The 15446-nt window shown below is 47.8% G+C and overlaps 1 protein-coding gene across 1 annotated transcript; it reads right to left on the reverse strand.

Moving 5' to 3' along the window:
• Positions 1-225: 225 nt before the first annotated feature.
• LOC311531428 (glutathione S-transferase theta-1-like) lies at positions 226-15368 on the reverse strand. The gene is made up of 8 exons (XM_084648789.1): positions 12394-15368; positions 10553-10657; positions 7811-7853; positions 5464-5551; positions 4632-4704; positions 2631-2807; positions 1653-1735; positions 226-1586 (listed from the first exon to the last, which is right to left on the reverse strand). Exons 1-8 carry the CDS (start codon positions 12571-12573, stop codon positions 1334-1336), a joined length of 1002 nt encoding a protein of 333 aa, XP_084504915.1. The 5' UTR covers positions 12574-15368; the 3' UTR covers positions 226-1333.
• Between the last annotated feature and the right edge of the window lie 78 nt (positions 15369-15446).

The following is a 15446-nucleotide window of genomic DNA, read 5'->3' on the forward strand; positions in this document are numbered from 1 at the left end:
AGCCCCCTCCCACACTCCAAACCCCTTGGCCCCACCCCCATCCCAGAACCTGCACCCCCTCCTGCACCCCAACCTCCTGCCCCCAAGCAGAGTGAGCAGGGGATGGGGCCTCCAAGAAGGGGTGGGGCCTTGGGGCAGGGGCGGGGCAAAGGTGTTTGGGTTTCTGTGATTAAACAGTTGGCAACCCTATCTTGGCAGGAATTTATAAAGCTGCTATGGAGAGCTCAGTACATATCTTTAATTCAGCATTATTCTCACAATGTTGGAGCTTCATAAGATGCTCATTTCTAGAGATCAATATACCCCATGCCCATCTCCTGGGTCAATTACCACTGCTTGGTGATGCCCTGGAGTGGAGATCTGCAGAGTCATTTTGGGGGCATGAAGAAAGCTTGCTTGCTTACTTGCTTGCTTACTAGAAGTAGAACCTGTACTTCTCTGAATATATGACCTCTGCAGATCCACAGTCACCAACCCTTTTCCCCAGTTCTCTGAGGTTTAAGATTCCTTGCAAGGAAAAAAGAACAGAGGGAATCCAGAATAGACACAAGCATGTGCCTTGAGCCACTGATTGTTCTCTGCTCTGGAATGGAGCTGCAGCTTATGTGATTCCTTGGGTGTGGATATGACGATATTTGGAGCATTTCAGTTACTGGAAAGTATCCTTCTGCACACCCCAAAGTCAGAGCAGGTAAGCCAATGAAAAATAAAGTAATCCATAATTAAATCTACCTCAGTCCCCTAGCATCCCCTTAAGTTTACCGCAATCACTGAAGGCTTATATTTCAGACTTTTAGGTCCTCTGAAAGAGTCACAAGAATCCCAATGAAAGGAAATCACTGGATTTGCTGCCCTTTTATTTATCACACATATGATTGTTACATACTACTATGAAAAAGCTTTAGGGCTCTGAGCACAAGGGAGCTCTCAGGTTGAATTAGAGTTGGAAACAATCTCCATAGTTTTTGTTTATTTTGATACACACAGATTGCTAGGATTCCTGCTCTGCATTTTCTAGGAGGAATAGGGATTGCTGTTAAACTAGTCTATCTGCAAGAGTCTTCTGAGCAATTTGGTCTGGAGTCACTTCAAGGCAGTAATCAACGAACCCACCCCTTTTACAGAGCCATTTTTTGGAGTTACAGCTACACTTTAAGACTCTTCCTCACTTTCTGTAGCTGAGCAGAGAGAGATGGGCTGTGGAAGTGTTTCATTTCCTATATGATGTGGAGTTCTTCCCTCACAGCCTAAGACCAGCCACACATGCAGCTAGGAGGCCAGAAGATGCAAAAGAAATAAATGTACTTTTTAAATAAACGTTTAAATAAACGTTTCAGGCCACCATCTTCAGCAGCCTAGGTTTCATTTGCTCTTTTAGTTGTGGCTCAATCAGCATGTTATTCAAATCCTGGAAATTCAGGATCACCTTATGTGCTTCCTGGAAAAGCTCCTTCCCCACAGCTTTCTCCACTCGATTGTACCACTCATCCAGTTTGGGCATGTCCTCAAAGATATTATAACCAATTGCTATGAGCTGCAGAGAGAGACGTAGCTGCGAAACACTTGGGTGAGACTTCGATAAGGAAATTCACCACTTACACAGCAGAATCCATTCTTGGCGAGTGCAGGAGTGGTCACTGACTTGGATTTACTTGTGATTGCCACAGGTAGGAAAAGAAGTCAGCAAGGGTGTCACTAAAAGCTGGAGGATGACACCCTCAGTCTTTTCTCTCACCTGCAATAAGAAGCACCTGACCTGGATTTCTGTGCCCATCCCCCCAGGTTAATGACAGCTGCTTTATGATCAAAGGGGACTGGAACTATGTTCCGCCACAGTGCTACAAGTCGAGTAGTCTGGGCTGGATTTTCAGGCGCTGTGATTCATCTGCTCACCATATGCAGGGGGGCATACTGAAAATATAATAAATGTATCAGATGACACAGTAACATGCATCTTTTCCAAGATTAACAAATTCAGACACCAGTGTTTTTCCCACTTTCGACCTGCAGATGGTATGACTGAGCTTGTCCACATCACAGTGACTAACTCCAGAGACAGTCAGTGCTGCTACTTGTGTCATCCAGAGGGGGAGAATGGGAGGATGTCACTGCCAGCCTGGAAGTGAGCTTCTGACCTATCCTAAGTGCGATCCATTTAATATTTAGAAACGACCCATCCAGAAATCTGAGCTGCTGGAGAAGTTTCTGGTTAGTGTTTTGTAGGCAACGTACAGGGAAGCCATTGCCTTGTGGAGGAAATAGTCACATGGGATCCCTCTCCCTCTGTCCCCATGCCAGGGCATTCCTGAGCATTTGTTCTCCCTTAGGAGAATGATATTACCTTTTGGATCTTGCATTAGGAGAATTAAGAAGCTGCAACTATGGATGAAATCCTGAGGGGGTGGGTCAGGCAAACGGGAAGAGAAAGAGCTGTGAGAACCTCATTCAGTCTGTGCTCAGCATGCACCTGCTTCACTAGGTGTCTGACGTCCTTGCACATACTTTGCTCCCCATCTCTATCCTGTGCTGATAGGGTACAGAGCACACCCATTTGGAAGTGGTACAGCATGCTGTCCAGTGGCCAAGCAGTTCAGACAGCGCTGCTTTCCTCATCCTTCTCCAGCCCTTACCTGCATGAGCTCCGTAACTGCCACCAGGTCTGCCAGAAAAATCTTGTTGCCTACAAGGAAGGGTTTGTCCTGCAGGAACTTCTGCTCTAACTGCTTCAGGGGAATGGCCAGGTACTCTAAAGTTTCCTGCAGCTTCTCTTCAGAAGCTGTCTGGTCCATGTATAAAGGAAACACCACCTGTGTGGGGAAGAGGGTATAGACTTAGCCTTCATACATCTACACACACTTGATCCTGTTTAGTAATTGTGAAAAAGGTAAGCTCAGTGATCATCATGCTGCAGCCAGTGCCACAGTAACGAACAACAGTGGTGCTGTTTGTGTGGATAATACACAGACGGGAAGTCTAGACTCATACAGAGATCAAGTCCCTTATCTTAAATTAGAAGATGATCACTTGTCCTCCAAAATGTTTACAGTTAGGGAAGTAATGCTCAAAGGAGAAAGCAGAATAAAAATTCTCAATAATTCACAGCCTTAGGAGGCTGACAGCATATGATTTCTGCCCAAGATGGTGGATGGGGGGAGGGATAGCTCATGGGGGGAGGGATAGCTCAGTGGTTTGAGCATTGGCCTGCTAAAGCCAGGGTTGTGAGTTCAATCCTTGAGGGGTCCATTTGGTATCTGGGGCAAAAATTGGGGACTAGTCCTTTGAGCAGGGGGTTGGACTAGATGACCTCCTGAGGTCCCTTCCAACCCTGATATTCTATGATCTCTCTCAAGATCTGCTTATTTGCAGGTATTGGAACTGGCAGGGCTGCAGGGGAGGAGAAGGGGAACTACGGTCAAAGAATAGGATAGGAAGGCTGGTCTAGTGATTAGGGCACTAACCTGCGTGCTTCGGTAGGCCTGGGTTCAGTGCCCTGCTCTGACACAGACTTCCTGAATCACTTGCACAGGTCTCTCTGTGCCTCAGTTCCACATCTGTAAAATGGGGATAACAGCACTGTTCTACTTCATAGGGGGTTGGGAGGATGAATACATGAAAGACTGGGAAGTGCTCAGATACTACAGTAATGGGGGTTGTCACAGTTTCAGGGAAACTGCACCTGTATTCCCCCCACCGTTGTCCCTCAAGGGCACACACGTAAGGTTTCCGGCTCTCACCATCTACTCTCTTGCTCAGAAACCTGCGTCTCGTTGCCTCTGGACCAGGGTTTTAAGGCTGCACAGCTACCTGTCTTATGCTGTGATTTCCCCAGCAAACCAATCTACCTAAAGGCCATTGCCTGTGTTTTGCTTTGCTTTCTCTCTCAGGGCTATGACCAATGTACTGCCAGCAGTTGCAAGTTATTATACAGCTCTTTCTAAGCAAGCACATTTATTCTTAAGGTAAAATCATTACAGAGAAAACATGTATAAAACAAAAGTTCCTATACATGTGCTCAAAACTTACCAGAGGTCACCAATCAGTCACTTAGTAGGCCATAGTCTTTCCAACCCTTTTGTAAAGGTCAAGGTCCTTGGACAGAAGGTCCTGTCCATATTCTGGATCAGAATGAAGGCCCTGAGTCAGTTTAACCACAGCCTTTTTATGCCAAAAGCCCTCTCTTTATGTCTGTTAGTCTCTGGAAAATCCAGTTTGGACCAGTAGATGTGCGCTTCCCCAGGGGTAGTGCCTCTCTGGAGGTGTTTACAACCTCAGTTATTCACTTTTTTCACTCTCCTGCACGTTTCTGATTCCTAGAGGAGCTGTGGTAACCCTTCCCCCTGGAATTGCATACAATCCCTGGCCACAGTAGCACACAAACTTACAACAATATGTTCCCCCAAAGATACTGGATGTGGTTGCAGTATCTGTCACAGGGGCCATAGAAAGTACCAAAGGTAGATAGCATTAGGTTCTGGAGCACAATTCTCCACCATGGGAAATTCAGCAGCTGCTGACTCACACGAGGTCCAGCTTTGGATATTTAAATCTCTTACCTTGAGCCAGAAAATCTTTAAAACACTTGGCCGGATGGCAGAATGTTGCCAGGCCAGGTATTCATCTACCCAGGCTCATTTCTTCATATCCAATGGGTACCAGTGGTCAGGGGTTTTATACTTCTGACTCAGGTAGGCAAGAATTGCAGGACTGTCCAAGTATAAAGAGAAGAAGATAGGCAGGTGAGTTAAGGTGAAAGAAAGTTTTCATCTGCATCCCTTTCCCCTTCATTTCTTCATGTTACTTGCATTATAAAGCATAGGAATGGAGAATGGTAGAAGGGGACAGCCAGGAAAAAGGGAAAGTTAATGGAGATAAAAAAATTGAAGTGGGGAAACAGGAGGACGGAATAAAGAATTTGAGAGTTCTGAGTTTGTTATTCCCCTCCAGTGAGCTATATTTGCTTTAAACACCTGAGCAACATTTATTAATGTAATTCTGCTGGGATGATGGGAGACAAGAAAGATTGGAATTCTGGGGACAGAGACTTAGGGAAGAAGGGTGACAGGAAGCAGGAAAAGTGATCTTGAATTGAGGAACAAGTGGAGCACCAAGGCCAGTATATTGCAAGAAATCCACCTATGGCATCACATTCCTAATGGTTCCACTTGTGGGGAAAAACAGAGATAACTTTATTCTAAAGACTGCATCACTCTCCAAACAGACAGACAGGCCTTGATGAGATTCCAAGCTGGGTCCCCATGGAACATTCAGCCAGATTGCAGCGGCACTGAGAAGAGCAATCTCAAAACAGCAGAGAACTCTTATCATCCACTTTTCCTTGCCTGCTTCAGGCCAAAACCATCATCCTACAATGGATTGCAGCTGACAGATGTGCAGCCTCAGAAGGATTAAAATTATGAATAACGGGATAAGAAAGAGAAGTGTGTACTTCTATGGAATTCTTACCTTTCTGCTAAGGTGAAATCTCCATCCTTCAGTGCTGGCACTTTCCTTAGGACATTCACCTTGCCAAATCCGTCACTGTGCTGTTGCCCTGGAAACAGTGAGAAAAAACTCACCAGTTATGAGACTGGTAGCTGGACCAATGGAAGCTAAAGTGAAAGGAGCACCCAGCTCGGACTGGACTCTGCCCACAAGAATGTCCTGCCATCATTTTATGATGCTTATAGGAACCTTTGTGATATACAACTAGAGTTTTTCCCATATCATGTATTTGTTTGAAAAAAGGGACTATATCGGAGAGAGACAAAAGACCTTGCCCAGATTTGACAGTCACCTGGAGCAGGGGATTTGCTGTTGCAAGAGGATTCAACCACTGATCTCTGTCACTGGGAATGGCAATTGTGCAACTTGCTGAAGTGTTACTCACAAATGTCCACTATGCAGTAGAAAGCGAGTGTGCCAAGGTCTTAGAGGCAGGGAAAGAAGAGGGAGATTTGAATAAAGGCAACTGAACATCTTAAATATATTTTCATATTTGTGAAGGAAATAGGCATGGCCTGGAAGAAACACATTTGTGCACAGAGCATTATAATGAGTCAGATGGTCACTAACCCCCCACTCTTCCTCACAGGGAAAGTCAAAGCTAAACCATTTTCTTGCAGCTCATGAAGGAGACCAACACCAGCTAGGACGGAATAAAGAAAGGAGCTTGAAGACTGTGGATCAATAGAGATCACTGCAGTGGATGAATATCAACTGTAGACAGCCCAGCTGTGGGAGCAAAGTCTCCGCTCCAGTTTGCTAGGCTCTGAACAGCGGAGGACACTGAGCGCTCACATGAAAAGAAGATGCTATCAGCAGAATCTGCTCCCCGGGGAGAGGAGTGGCTGAGGAAGTTTCCAGATCCCTGACTAGGAAGAGTAGGACATGGATGTCAATGACACAGCAGTCAGCTTGTTGCTGCATAAACAGTCACAGAAAATGATTCATCTGCAAACAAGGGTTCTGCGGCTCTGGAATAGCAGAGAGGCTGGAGGTCAGAGTGGATGAGCATTGACCTAGTTATGGAGAGGGAAGCTTACACAGCATTTCCCTGCACTGTTCCTGGCTTGAGGATGCTGATATTAGTGCATCCCTTTCAGGAGACCTCGTGAAATAATTTATTCTTCCCTCTCTCATAGGAGAGTTAAATTCCACAACCATGCTGTTCCAACTGGCAGATGTTAACAGAGTTTGTTATCTAATCAGGTCTTCAGCTTCTTTGGAAACGGGACCGACACAGCAAAGCATAAAAGTGGGGTTTGCGCTTTACTTCGGAATGATCTAGAAAATATATCTCAGAGTTTGATTTTGGTTTTAACTGTTCCACCCTTTCTCCCTGCCCTCACTTCATATTACATGAGAAATCTTGGATTCTCACTTTTCTGGCTTTGCTGGAGTACCTTGGCAAGAACCTGGGGGCCCAAATAGGGATGACACATGAAATGGTAACCTGAGCTGTAACTTCTACCTGCCCTCTAGATGCTGATTAGGTGGTAGACTGAGTGGGGGAGGGAAAACTGGTTGCATAAGTTGCAGCCTCATGTGACTTTAGTGACCAGACCCGCCACAGATCTTGCTAGGCCCTCCTAGAACTACAGAGAGAATGAGGGTCTGGTAAGCAGGGCCGGTGCAAGGATATTTTGCGCCCTAGGCGAAACTTCCATCTTACGCCCCCTGCTGATCCCCCACTTCCCCCTCAAAACCTAGCCCAGCACACAAAGAGCCCCCCCAGCCAGGCACACAGCCCCCCTTCACAGCACTCAGCCAGACACGCAGCCCCCCTTGACTCCCCTCCGCCTTCTCCCCCCCGGCACACAGCATCCCCCCTCCGCCTTCTTCCCGCCCAAGCCCTGCTTGGCACACAACACCCCCCCTCCACCTTCTCCCCCCAGCACACAGCACCCCCCCGGCACACAGCATGCCTCCCCCAGCCCTGCCCGGCCCATGACTGAGTCCTGCTACTGTCTCCAGAGTGTGGCACGCAGCCCCCTCTGGCCCAGCTCACCCAAGCCTCAGCCTGACCATGCCACGGGATCCTGCCCCCTGCTCCAGAGCTTGGCATACATTCCCCCCCCCCACATCTCCCCCCAGCCCGGCCAGCCACGCCACGCTGCCCCTCCCCCCAGAGCCTGGCACACAGAGTCCCCCCCACCCTGAGCCCCCAGCACCAGCAGGCCCCTGCCTCCCCCCAGAGGGCAGAGCTTCCCAGGAAGCACATGGAGCCCCCTCCCCGGCAGCCCGAGTCTTCCCCCTCACTCCGCCCCCACAGCCTGGGTGCCCAGCCCTCCCGCCCTGCCGCCTGCCTCACCTCCTCGGGTCCGGGGGAGCCGGGGCTGGGCACGGGATGGCATCTGCAAGGGGAGAGGCGGGGGAGAGCGATCAGCGTGTGGGGGGGGGTGACACCAAGCTCAGCCCTCCCCCCTCCACCCAGCCACCTCCCACCTGCAAGCTCGTCACCGCTCATCCTGCCGGAGCCCCTTTTGGTGCCCCCAAATCTTGGTGCCCTAGGCGACCACCTAGTGGTTACACCGGCCCTGCTGGTAAGGTAAAAAATAAGGAGAAAAAACACACGCCTTCTGTTTGTAGGGAGGATAAAGTTTCTGGGGCTGTCTTTGTACATCATAAAGAACCAGTAAAGGCCACAATCCTTTCTGTTGCTCTTGTTTTGCAGTTTATCTTTAAAGAAACTGAAACATGCCCGTTTAAATTATTGGCAGGGAGAGTCAGTGTTCTGAGTTCCTGGATGGTCACCTGGGCACAGACAGCCCATCTGTTTGTTTATTTTATATTTCTACTTAGTGGGACATTAAGGTCTCTGTTTCACATCTGGCTCAGGTCAGTAATGGCTGATAGTTATCATTGGATGGCTGTTCATTGGCCAAGATTCCTTATTCTAGTTCTTAGTGCAGAATTCCTTACATTACAGTAATCACCAATATCATTGGCACCCTCTGTGGGAGGCCAAGGGCTGAAAGGCCATGGAAACTGAAATCCCCTATAATCCCTGGAGGTGACCTTGTTAGTACAGAGGCAGAGTGGTGAGGTCTGCGGTGTTGCTGCTGTCCCTGTTCTGAGCAGAGTGGGTTGCTTTTGGGGCTCTCAGTCTCAGCTCTCCATATTCACTAAGTTAAATAAAATTCAGGTGACATTCCAAACAAAAAGGGGGCGGGGGGAACAGGCCAGAAGGCAAAGTACAAAGAGGAGGCTCATTATCTCCAATATTTACAGTATGGAAATGCTGAAGCAAATTCATTCCTAGTTTACTGACATCCAAGGAGTTGCTCCATGGATGCACTTGGCCTTGTATACTTGGATGGGTTCTGATTGCCAGCGGTCATGGTATACACAGCTCTGTTAACAACAGAGTGAGCTCTTGGCAAAGTTAGGCTTGGTTTTTGGATCCTGTAGCAGATGGAGCAGGCTATTGGGAATTGTCTTCATGGGTATGTGTAGCAAGGTGAGGACTCACCGGTGAGGCGCCTCCTGCTAGTCTAGGGAATTAGCTCTTTTCCATCTTACGGAGCACCCTCTGCAGGACAGTGTCTCACCTGCCGCTGGCCCCGTGTCCCTCCCAGACCCTGGTGCCCTTTACCTTGGGGTGCTGCCCCCTGTCAGTGCTCCCACACTCTGGGTCTCCCCTCCCAGGGGAACCCCCAACCCTCTAAACCCACCTTGCCTCAGTGGCTACTGCCAGTCATCATCTAGCCCCCACTCACTGGGGCAGACTGCGGTCTGTAATGGGCACTCATCATTGGCAAGGGGTTAGGACCTGCTGCCTTTGCCTATTCCCAGGCAGCCCCTCTGCAGCCCCAGTACCTTTCTGGGCCTTTACCAAGGCCTGCAGCCTGGGGGTTTACCAGGCTGGAGCTCCCCAGCTCCCTTTGCCCTTCCCCAGCACCGTTCCACTTCAGGTACCTGCTCTCAGGCAGCTAACCCTTCTCACTCTGGGGCTAGAGTGAAACTCTCCTGCTTCTGGCCTACAGCCCTCTTATAGGGCCAGTTGTGGCCTGGTTGGGGCATGGACCCAGCTATGGCCACTTCCCCCAGTCAGCCTAGGTTTGCTTCTTTCAGTCTTTTTCCCCAGCTGCAGCCCTCTCCAGGGCTGCTTTAACTCCTTCAGGGCCAGAGCGGGGTGACTACCCCACTACAGTATGTCTATGGTACAATTAGACACCAGCACTGAGCCAGTACCAGCTGATTCAGGTTCGCAGGACTCGGGGTGAGGGGCTGTTTAATTGCGGTGTGGATGTTAGGGCTCAGGTTCTAGAGCCCAGGTTCCAGCCCAAGGCCGAACATCTATGCACAATTAAACAGCCCCTTAGCCCGAGCCCCATTAGCCCAAATCAGCTGGCACAGGCCAGCTGTGGGTGTCTGTCAAGGTTCCTCCCCCACTCTGAACTCTAGGGTACAGATGTGGGGACCTGCATGAAAAACCTCCTAAGCTTATCTTTACCAGCTTAGGTCAAAACTTCCCCAAGGTACAAAATATTACCCCTTGGACAGGCCGCTACCACCACCAAACTAATACTGGTTACTGGGGAAGAGCTGTTTGGACGCGTCCTTCCCCCCAAAATACTTCCCAAAACCTTGCACCCCACTTCCTGGACAAGGTTTGGTAAAAAGCCTCACCAATTTGCCTAGGTGACTACAGACCCAGACCCTTGGATCTTAAGAACAATGAACAATCCTCCCAACACTTGCACCCCCCCTTTCCTGGGAAATGTTGGATAAAAAGCCTCACCAATTTGCATAGGTGACCACAAACCCAAACCCTTGGATCTGAGAACAATGAAAAAGCATTCAGTGTTTTACAAGAAGACTTTTAATAAAAAATAGAAGTAAATAGAAATAAAGAAATCCCCCCTGTAAAATCAGGATGGTATATATCTTACAGGGTAATTAGATTCAAAAACATAGAGAACCCCTCTAGGCAAAACCTTAAGTTACAAAAAAGATACACAGACAGAAATAGTTATTCTATTCAGCACAATTCTTTTCTCAGCCATTTAAAGAAATCATAATCTAACACATACCTAGCTAGATTACTTACTAAAAGTTCTAAGACTCCATTCCTGTTCTGTCCCCGGCCAAGACGACTACAGACAGACACACAAACCCTTTGTTTCTCTCCCTCCTCCCAGCTTTTGAAAGTATCTTGTCTCCTCATTGGTCATTTTGGTCAGGTGCCAGCGAGGTTACCTTTAGCTTCTTAACCCTTTACAGGTGAGAGGAGCTTTCCCCTGGCCAGGAGGGATTTCAAAGGGGTTTACCCTTCCCTTTATATTTATGACAGTGTCTAATTGCTGTGTAGATATATCTCCATGAGGCTATAGTGACTTGAAATTACAGAAAAGAATACAATAAAATTGATTATGCAAAAGGCTCAGGAGACAGCAGTAGCCAATGGAGGACTGTGGGAAGCTGATTCACAAAGCTTTGACAGCTCCTCATGTGGAATGCATCCGATGAAGTGAGCTGTAGCTCATGAAAGCTTATGCTCAAATAAATTTGTTAGTCTCTAAGGTGCCACAAGTCCTCCTTTTCTTCATGTGGAGTGCAGACCTCAAAGAGAGGGAGCTGGCCAGCACAGAAAACCAGCCAGCTTCCCAAAGGCTGCTTCCCACTGTTGGCCAGCAGCATGTGAGCTCCAGGACTTCTGTGGACTAGTCAGACTTCAGCACTGAAAGGTTTATGTTTCATGCAGCCATGAAGAATTCACCATTTAGATCTGTATGTGCAGGTCAGATGTCCGATATAATGTGTGTATATTGAAGACATATGTAACTTTCAGATACACTTCTGTTCATCTGAGGTTCAGATTATCATGGTTTCTATGTATGGTTTTATACTCACTTCCCCATCAACATTGGTATCTCAGGACCTAGTTTATCCACTGACTTTAGAAAGCTCCATGGATGTGCTAAAAATGTTCCCCAGACATGTTGTTGCTTATCCCTGTGGCCAAGATTCTAGCCCTAAGGAGACAACGTTCTGCCTAGAGGGAAGAAAAGCTAAAAACAACCTACATTCTTTTGGTCTAGCAGGTACCTCAGAACGTGATCAGTAAAATGGAGGTAGATGCTTACCAAATGCAGAATCTGTGATCACAGATTAGAAATGAAAACCGGGAGACCCTCTGGCACCACAATGGGGAGCTATTGTGTAATGAGCGAAAACAAGGAAAGATTATATACATTTTCTGCGTCACTATCCAGAACATAAAGAAGGGCAGAAAACCCTACTCAAGGCAATCAGAGTAGGCAGAGATTTCCCCTAATCAGTGAGGAAGAAAAACTGCCTAGGGAGGGGAGCGAGAAGAGAACCTCCCCCCATAATATATCACAACCACCACTGAGTCAGAAAAAGACAGCAGTACAAGATGGAGACCCTGTATAAAACCCATCACCCACCTGTTCCTGGCCACAATGTATTTATACTGGGCAGCATCCATATGGCTTGTCAGGTGTTGAAATGGAAGTGGAAAGTACATGGGGCTGGGAAGGGGGAAGCAGAGTAAAAAGAAACAGAGACGGGGAGTAGAGCACAGAGCCACAGCATGGGGCTTAGGACCCTTGAAGCTGCAAAGCGGATAGGAGGCAAGCTCTAGCAGCATTCGGAGTTGGCATCTGCAATGTCATGCCAGAGTAGTAGCCAGAAACTTAATTCTTACCCGTCTATGACAGTCCCAGCTAAATCCCATCTGGCATTTTGCTCCCCAAAACTGAATCTGCCTCCCAGATTCTCTCACTCCAGAAAAGGTTCCCAGGGTTTGAGCTTAGCTTTGTTCATTTCCTTCTTGAAGGTCCTTGACTCACAAAGGCTGAAAGCAGGAAGGGATGGGATGCTTCATAACCTGAGGTCTGTTGGGGGTAACTGGGCTCAGTGCCCTGCCTGGGAAGGAAGAAAGGTAAGCAAACACAACCCCAAGGGGGAGCAAAGGGGTTCAGCTCCCTCACTCACCTTTGAGCACCTCCATTTTTTTGAATGTGAAGGGGTTGTTGTTTTCTTGGCAAAGATGTAGACAGCTTGGCAGGGTGGTGAGAGCAAGTCCAGGTAGAGCTCTAACCCCATCCTACCTGCTGGGCAGAGGGAGCGAGGTCTGTGTGGATGCTGAGATTACCTGTCCTTGGCTGAAGCTGCAGAGAAGGCAGACTGAAGAGAAACTTCTTTCCGTCTCTTAGTTATTGTGTATCATGAGAGCTCCTCTCCTACCGTTCCTCCAGAGGAAAGAGTCAGGGACCAGGCTGAGGTGGCATCTCTCCCTGCCCCACCAGAATGTGAACAATGTACCTTAGCAGCCACCTGTAATGCTGACATTTACATGGAAGAACTGCATCTGCAGGAACATATTCCAAGGAGTGTAGTACTCCCACCCCAGAAACCTCTCCCCTCCTGTTTGTATGACCTGGTCCCAGGAGCAGATGCCTGTCTGTAAAGCACAAGCACACCTCTGACATTACACAAATAATGATAAATCCCAGATGCATTTGCATCTCTCAGAAACCACCCCCCACTGGTCTCCATGGTTATTTTTTAATAACCATGTGTTGCTCCTTTCCCTACTCCTCAAGGTGCCCCTTGTGGATCTCCTTGACTGCATTGATGGCCCAGCTGCAGCAGGACGAAGAGGGGAGGCTCCAGGTGACAGTTGGGTTTGCTCATTTGGAATCCTGACAGCAGCCCATAGACAATAGGCTGCCTGTTGTGGCTGTGCTTAAGAAAAGAAGAACCACTTCTGCAAACCTGATCTGCCTTCTCACTTGCAGATGGGGATGGGCAATGGGGTAGGAAGGGAAAGCAGGAGGCCAAAGAAGAGGAAAGAAAACACATGCAGGATTGTCTAGCTCAGGTGTTTGCTCATCATTTTGCCCTGAAGTGGATGGAGTGCAGAAAGCAACTCTAAACTTCCCCAGCAGCATAACACCAAGAGGAGAGGAATACTCCTGGCTGGAGTAGGCGGAGAGGAGACAAGAGAGAAAGGCTCCTTAAGCCTGGCTCCCTGCTTGGACTTTAATTGAGCTGTGCTAGGAATGAATTTGGCCATTAGTACCCAATTCCTGTGGGGAGTAGGAGACAAGGTGAGTGAGGTAATAGTTTTTATTGGACCACCTTCTATTCAATGAAAAATATTACCTCACCCACCTTGACATCCTGGAATCCACACAGCATACAAACCATGAGAGTAGGAGAGGCAGTTTGGTTGCAGGGGAACCAAGTCACTTCCCACTGCACCTGTAAGCTGAGCCATGTGCTTCTGTGCAGGTCTGCCATGGCCTCCACTCATGCTGCATTTGTGAGTACAGCAGAGGCCTGGCCCTTCCTATTATGAATTACAATGACTTGGTTAGTAAATCATGTTGGGTTTATTAAGGCCCATGAGAAGGTCCATCCACCCCTCTGACATTTGTTTAATTCTTTGCATAAAAAACCAAAACAATTCAAGCCAGAGTCTCATTTAGCTGAGGAGGCATTGAATACTCAGCATGGCAGAGCATGCCGGCAGAAGCTTTGTTTGGAAATGCAGCTTTTGTTCATATGTTAGATCATTCCTTGCACATTAAAGCTTGAGCCTGCCAATACAAATGTATCATTAGTCATGTGTATAGTTCTACCTGAAGATTGGGCATAATGTTACTCACGGATATGAGTGTCTGCAGGATCAGACTTGTCTTCACCTACATATACCCTGTCCCAGTTGGTTCATGGAGCTGGATGCAGTAGCTTCCTACTGATGGAAGCATGTGTTTGCTTAGAAATTCTCATGCCCAGCTTCCCAGAAGCTGTCTTTGTCCACTTCTCATCCATTTAGCTGGAGGTTCTCATTACTCTTTCTTTGGAAAGGCTGTGAATCTGCAGTCTACTCCCTGTGCAGACTGGGGCTATGACTCCACTAGAGAGCTTACAGTGCATGCAGCTGGGCCACTGTCAGCTCTCTGGTGGAGCTGCACTAAGCTGACAGGAGAGAGCTCTCCTGTCGATTTAATTAATTCACCCCAATGAGAGGCAATAGCTATGTTGATAGGGGAAATCCTCCGGTCAACATAGTGCTGTCTAGTGTGGGGGCTAAATTGGTATAATCTACGTTGCTCAGGGGTGTGTGTTTTTCACACACACCCCTGAGCGATGTGGTTACACCAACATAAGGTTGTCATGTAGATCAGGGCTTAGTCTCAAAATACTTTTCCTTCCCCATTTGGAAATCGCTCAGCCCCTCCTGCACAATGTGACCCGCAACACTAATGCACCCAAATATCTGAAATGTAGGCCTTTAGCTAGTGAGGGACTGGGGGCTTGTACAATCATAGAACTGGAAGGGACCTCGAGAGGTCATTGAATCCAGTCCCGTGCATTCAAAGCGGGACTAAGTATTCTCTAGACCATCCCTGACAGGTGTTTGTCCAACCTGCTCTTAAAAATCCCCAATGATGGAGATTCTACAACCTCCCTAGGCAATTTATTCCAGTGCTTAACCACTCTGACAGTTTAGGAAAAACTTCTAATGTCCAACCTAAACTGCCCTTGCTGCAATTTAAACCCATTGCTTCTTGTCCTATCCTCAGAGGCTGAGAAGAACAATTTTTCTCCCGCTTCCTTGTAACAACCTTTTATGTACTTGAAAACTTATGTCCCTTCTCAGTCTTCTCTTCTCCAGACTAAATACTGAGTGCCAATGTGGATTGAGCTGCTGAGTTGCTGTGAGTGTCAGACAGGTCCAGTGAGGATGAGTCAAGGAAGGAAAGGAAGCCCTACCAATACTGCAGCTCACATGTCTGCAGGTTAAAGGGGTGATTCAGTGTTTGTAACAAAAGATACTATTTTTCCCCCTCTGTAAATCGTGGAAGGGCTGTGATTAAAGTATTGTTAGTAAGATGCTGTTCTTTCCTCTTGGGCAGGAGGACCACTGAGATGTGGTGTTGGAGAAGGGAGTGAAACATGCAGAAAAA

Source organism: Lepidochelys olivacea, assembly GCF_965140295.1.
Source record: "Lepidochelys olivacea isolate rLepOli2 genome assembly, chromosome: 15".
Lineage (NCBI taxonomy): Eukaryota > Metazoa > Chordata > Testudines > Cheloniidae > Lepidochelys > Lepidochelys olivacea.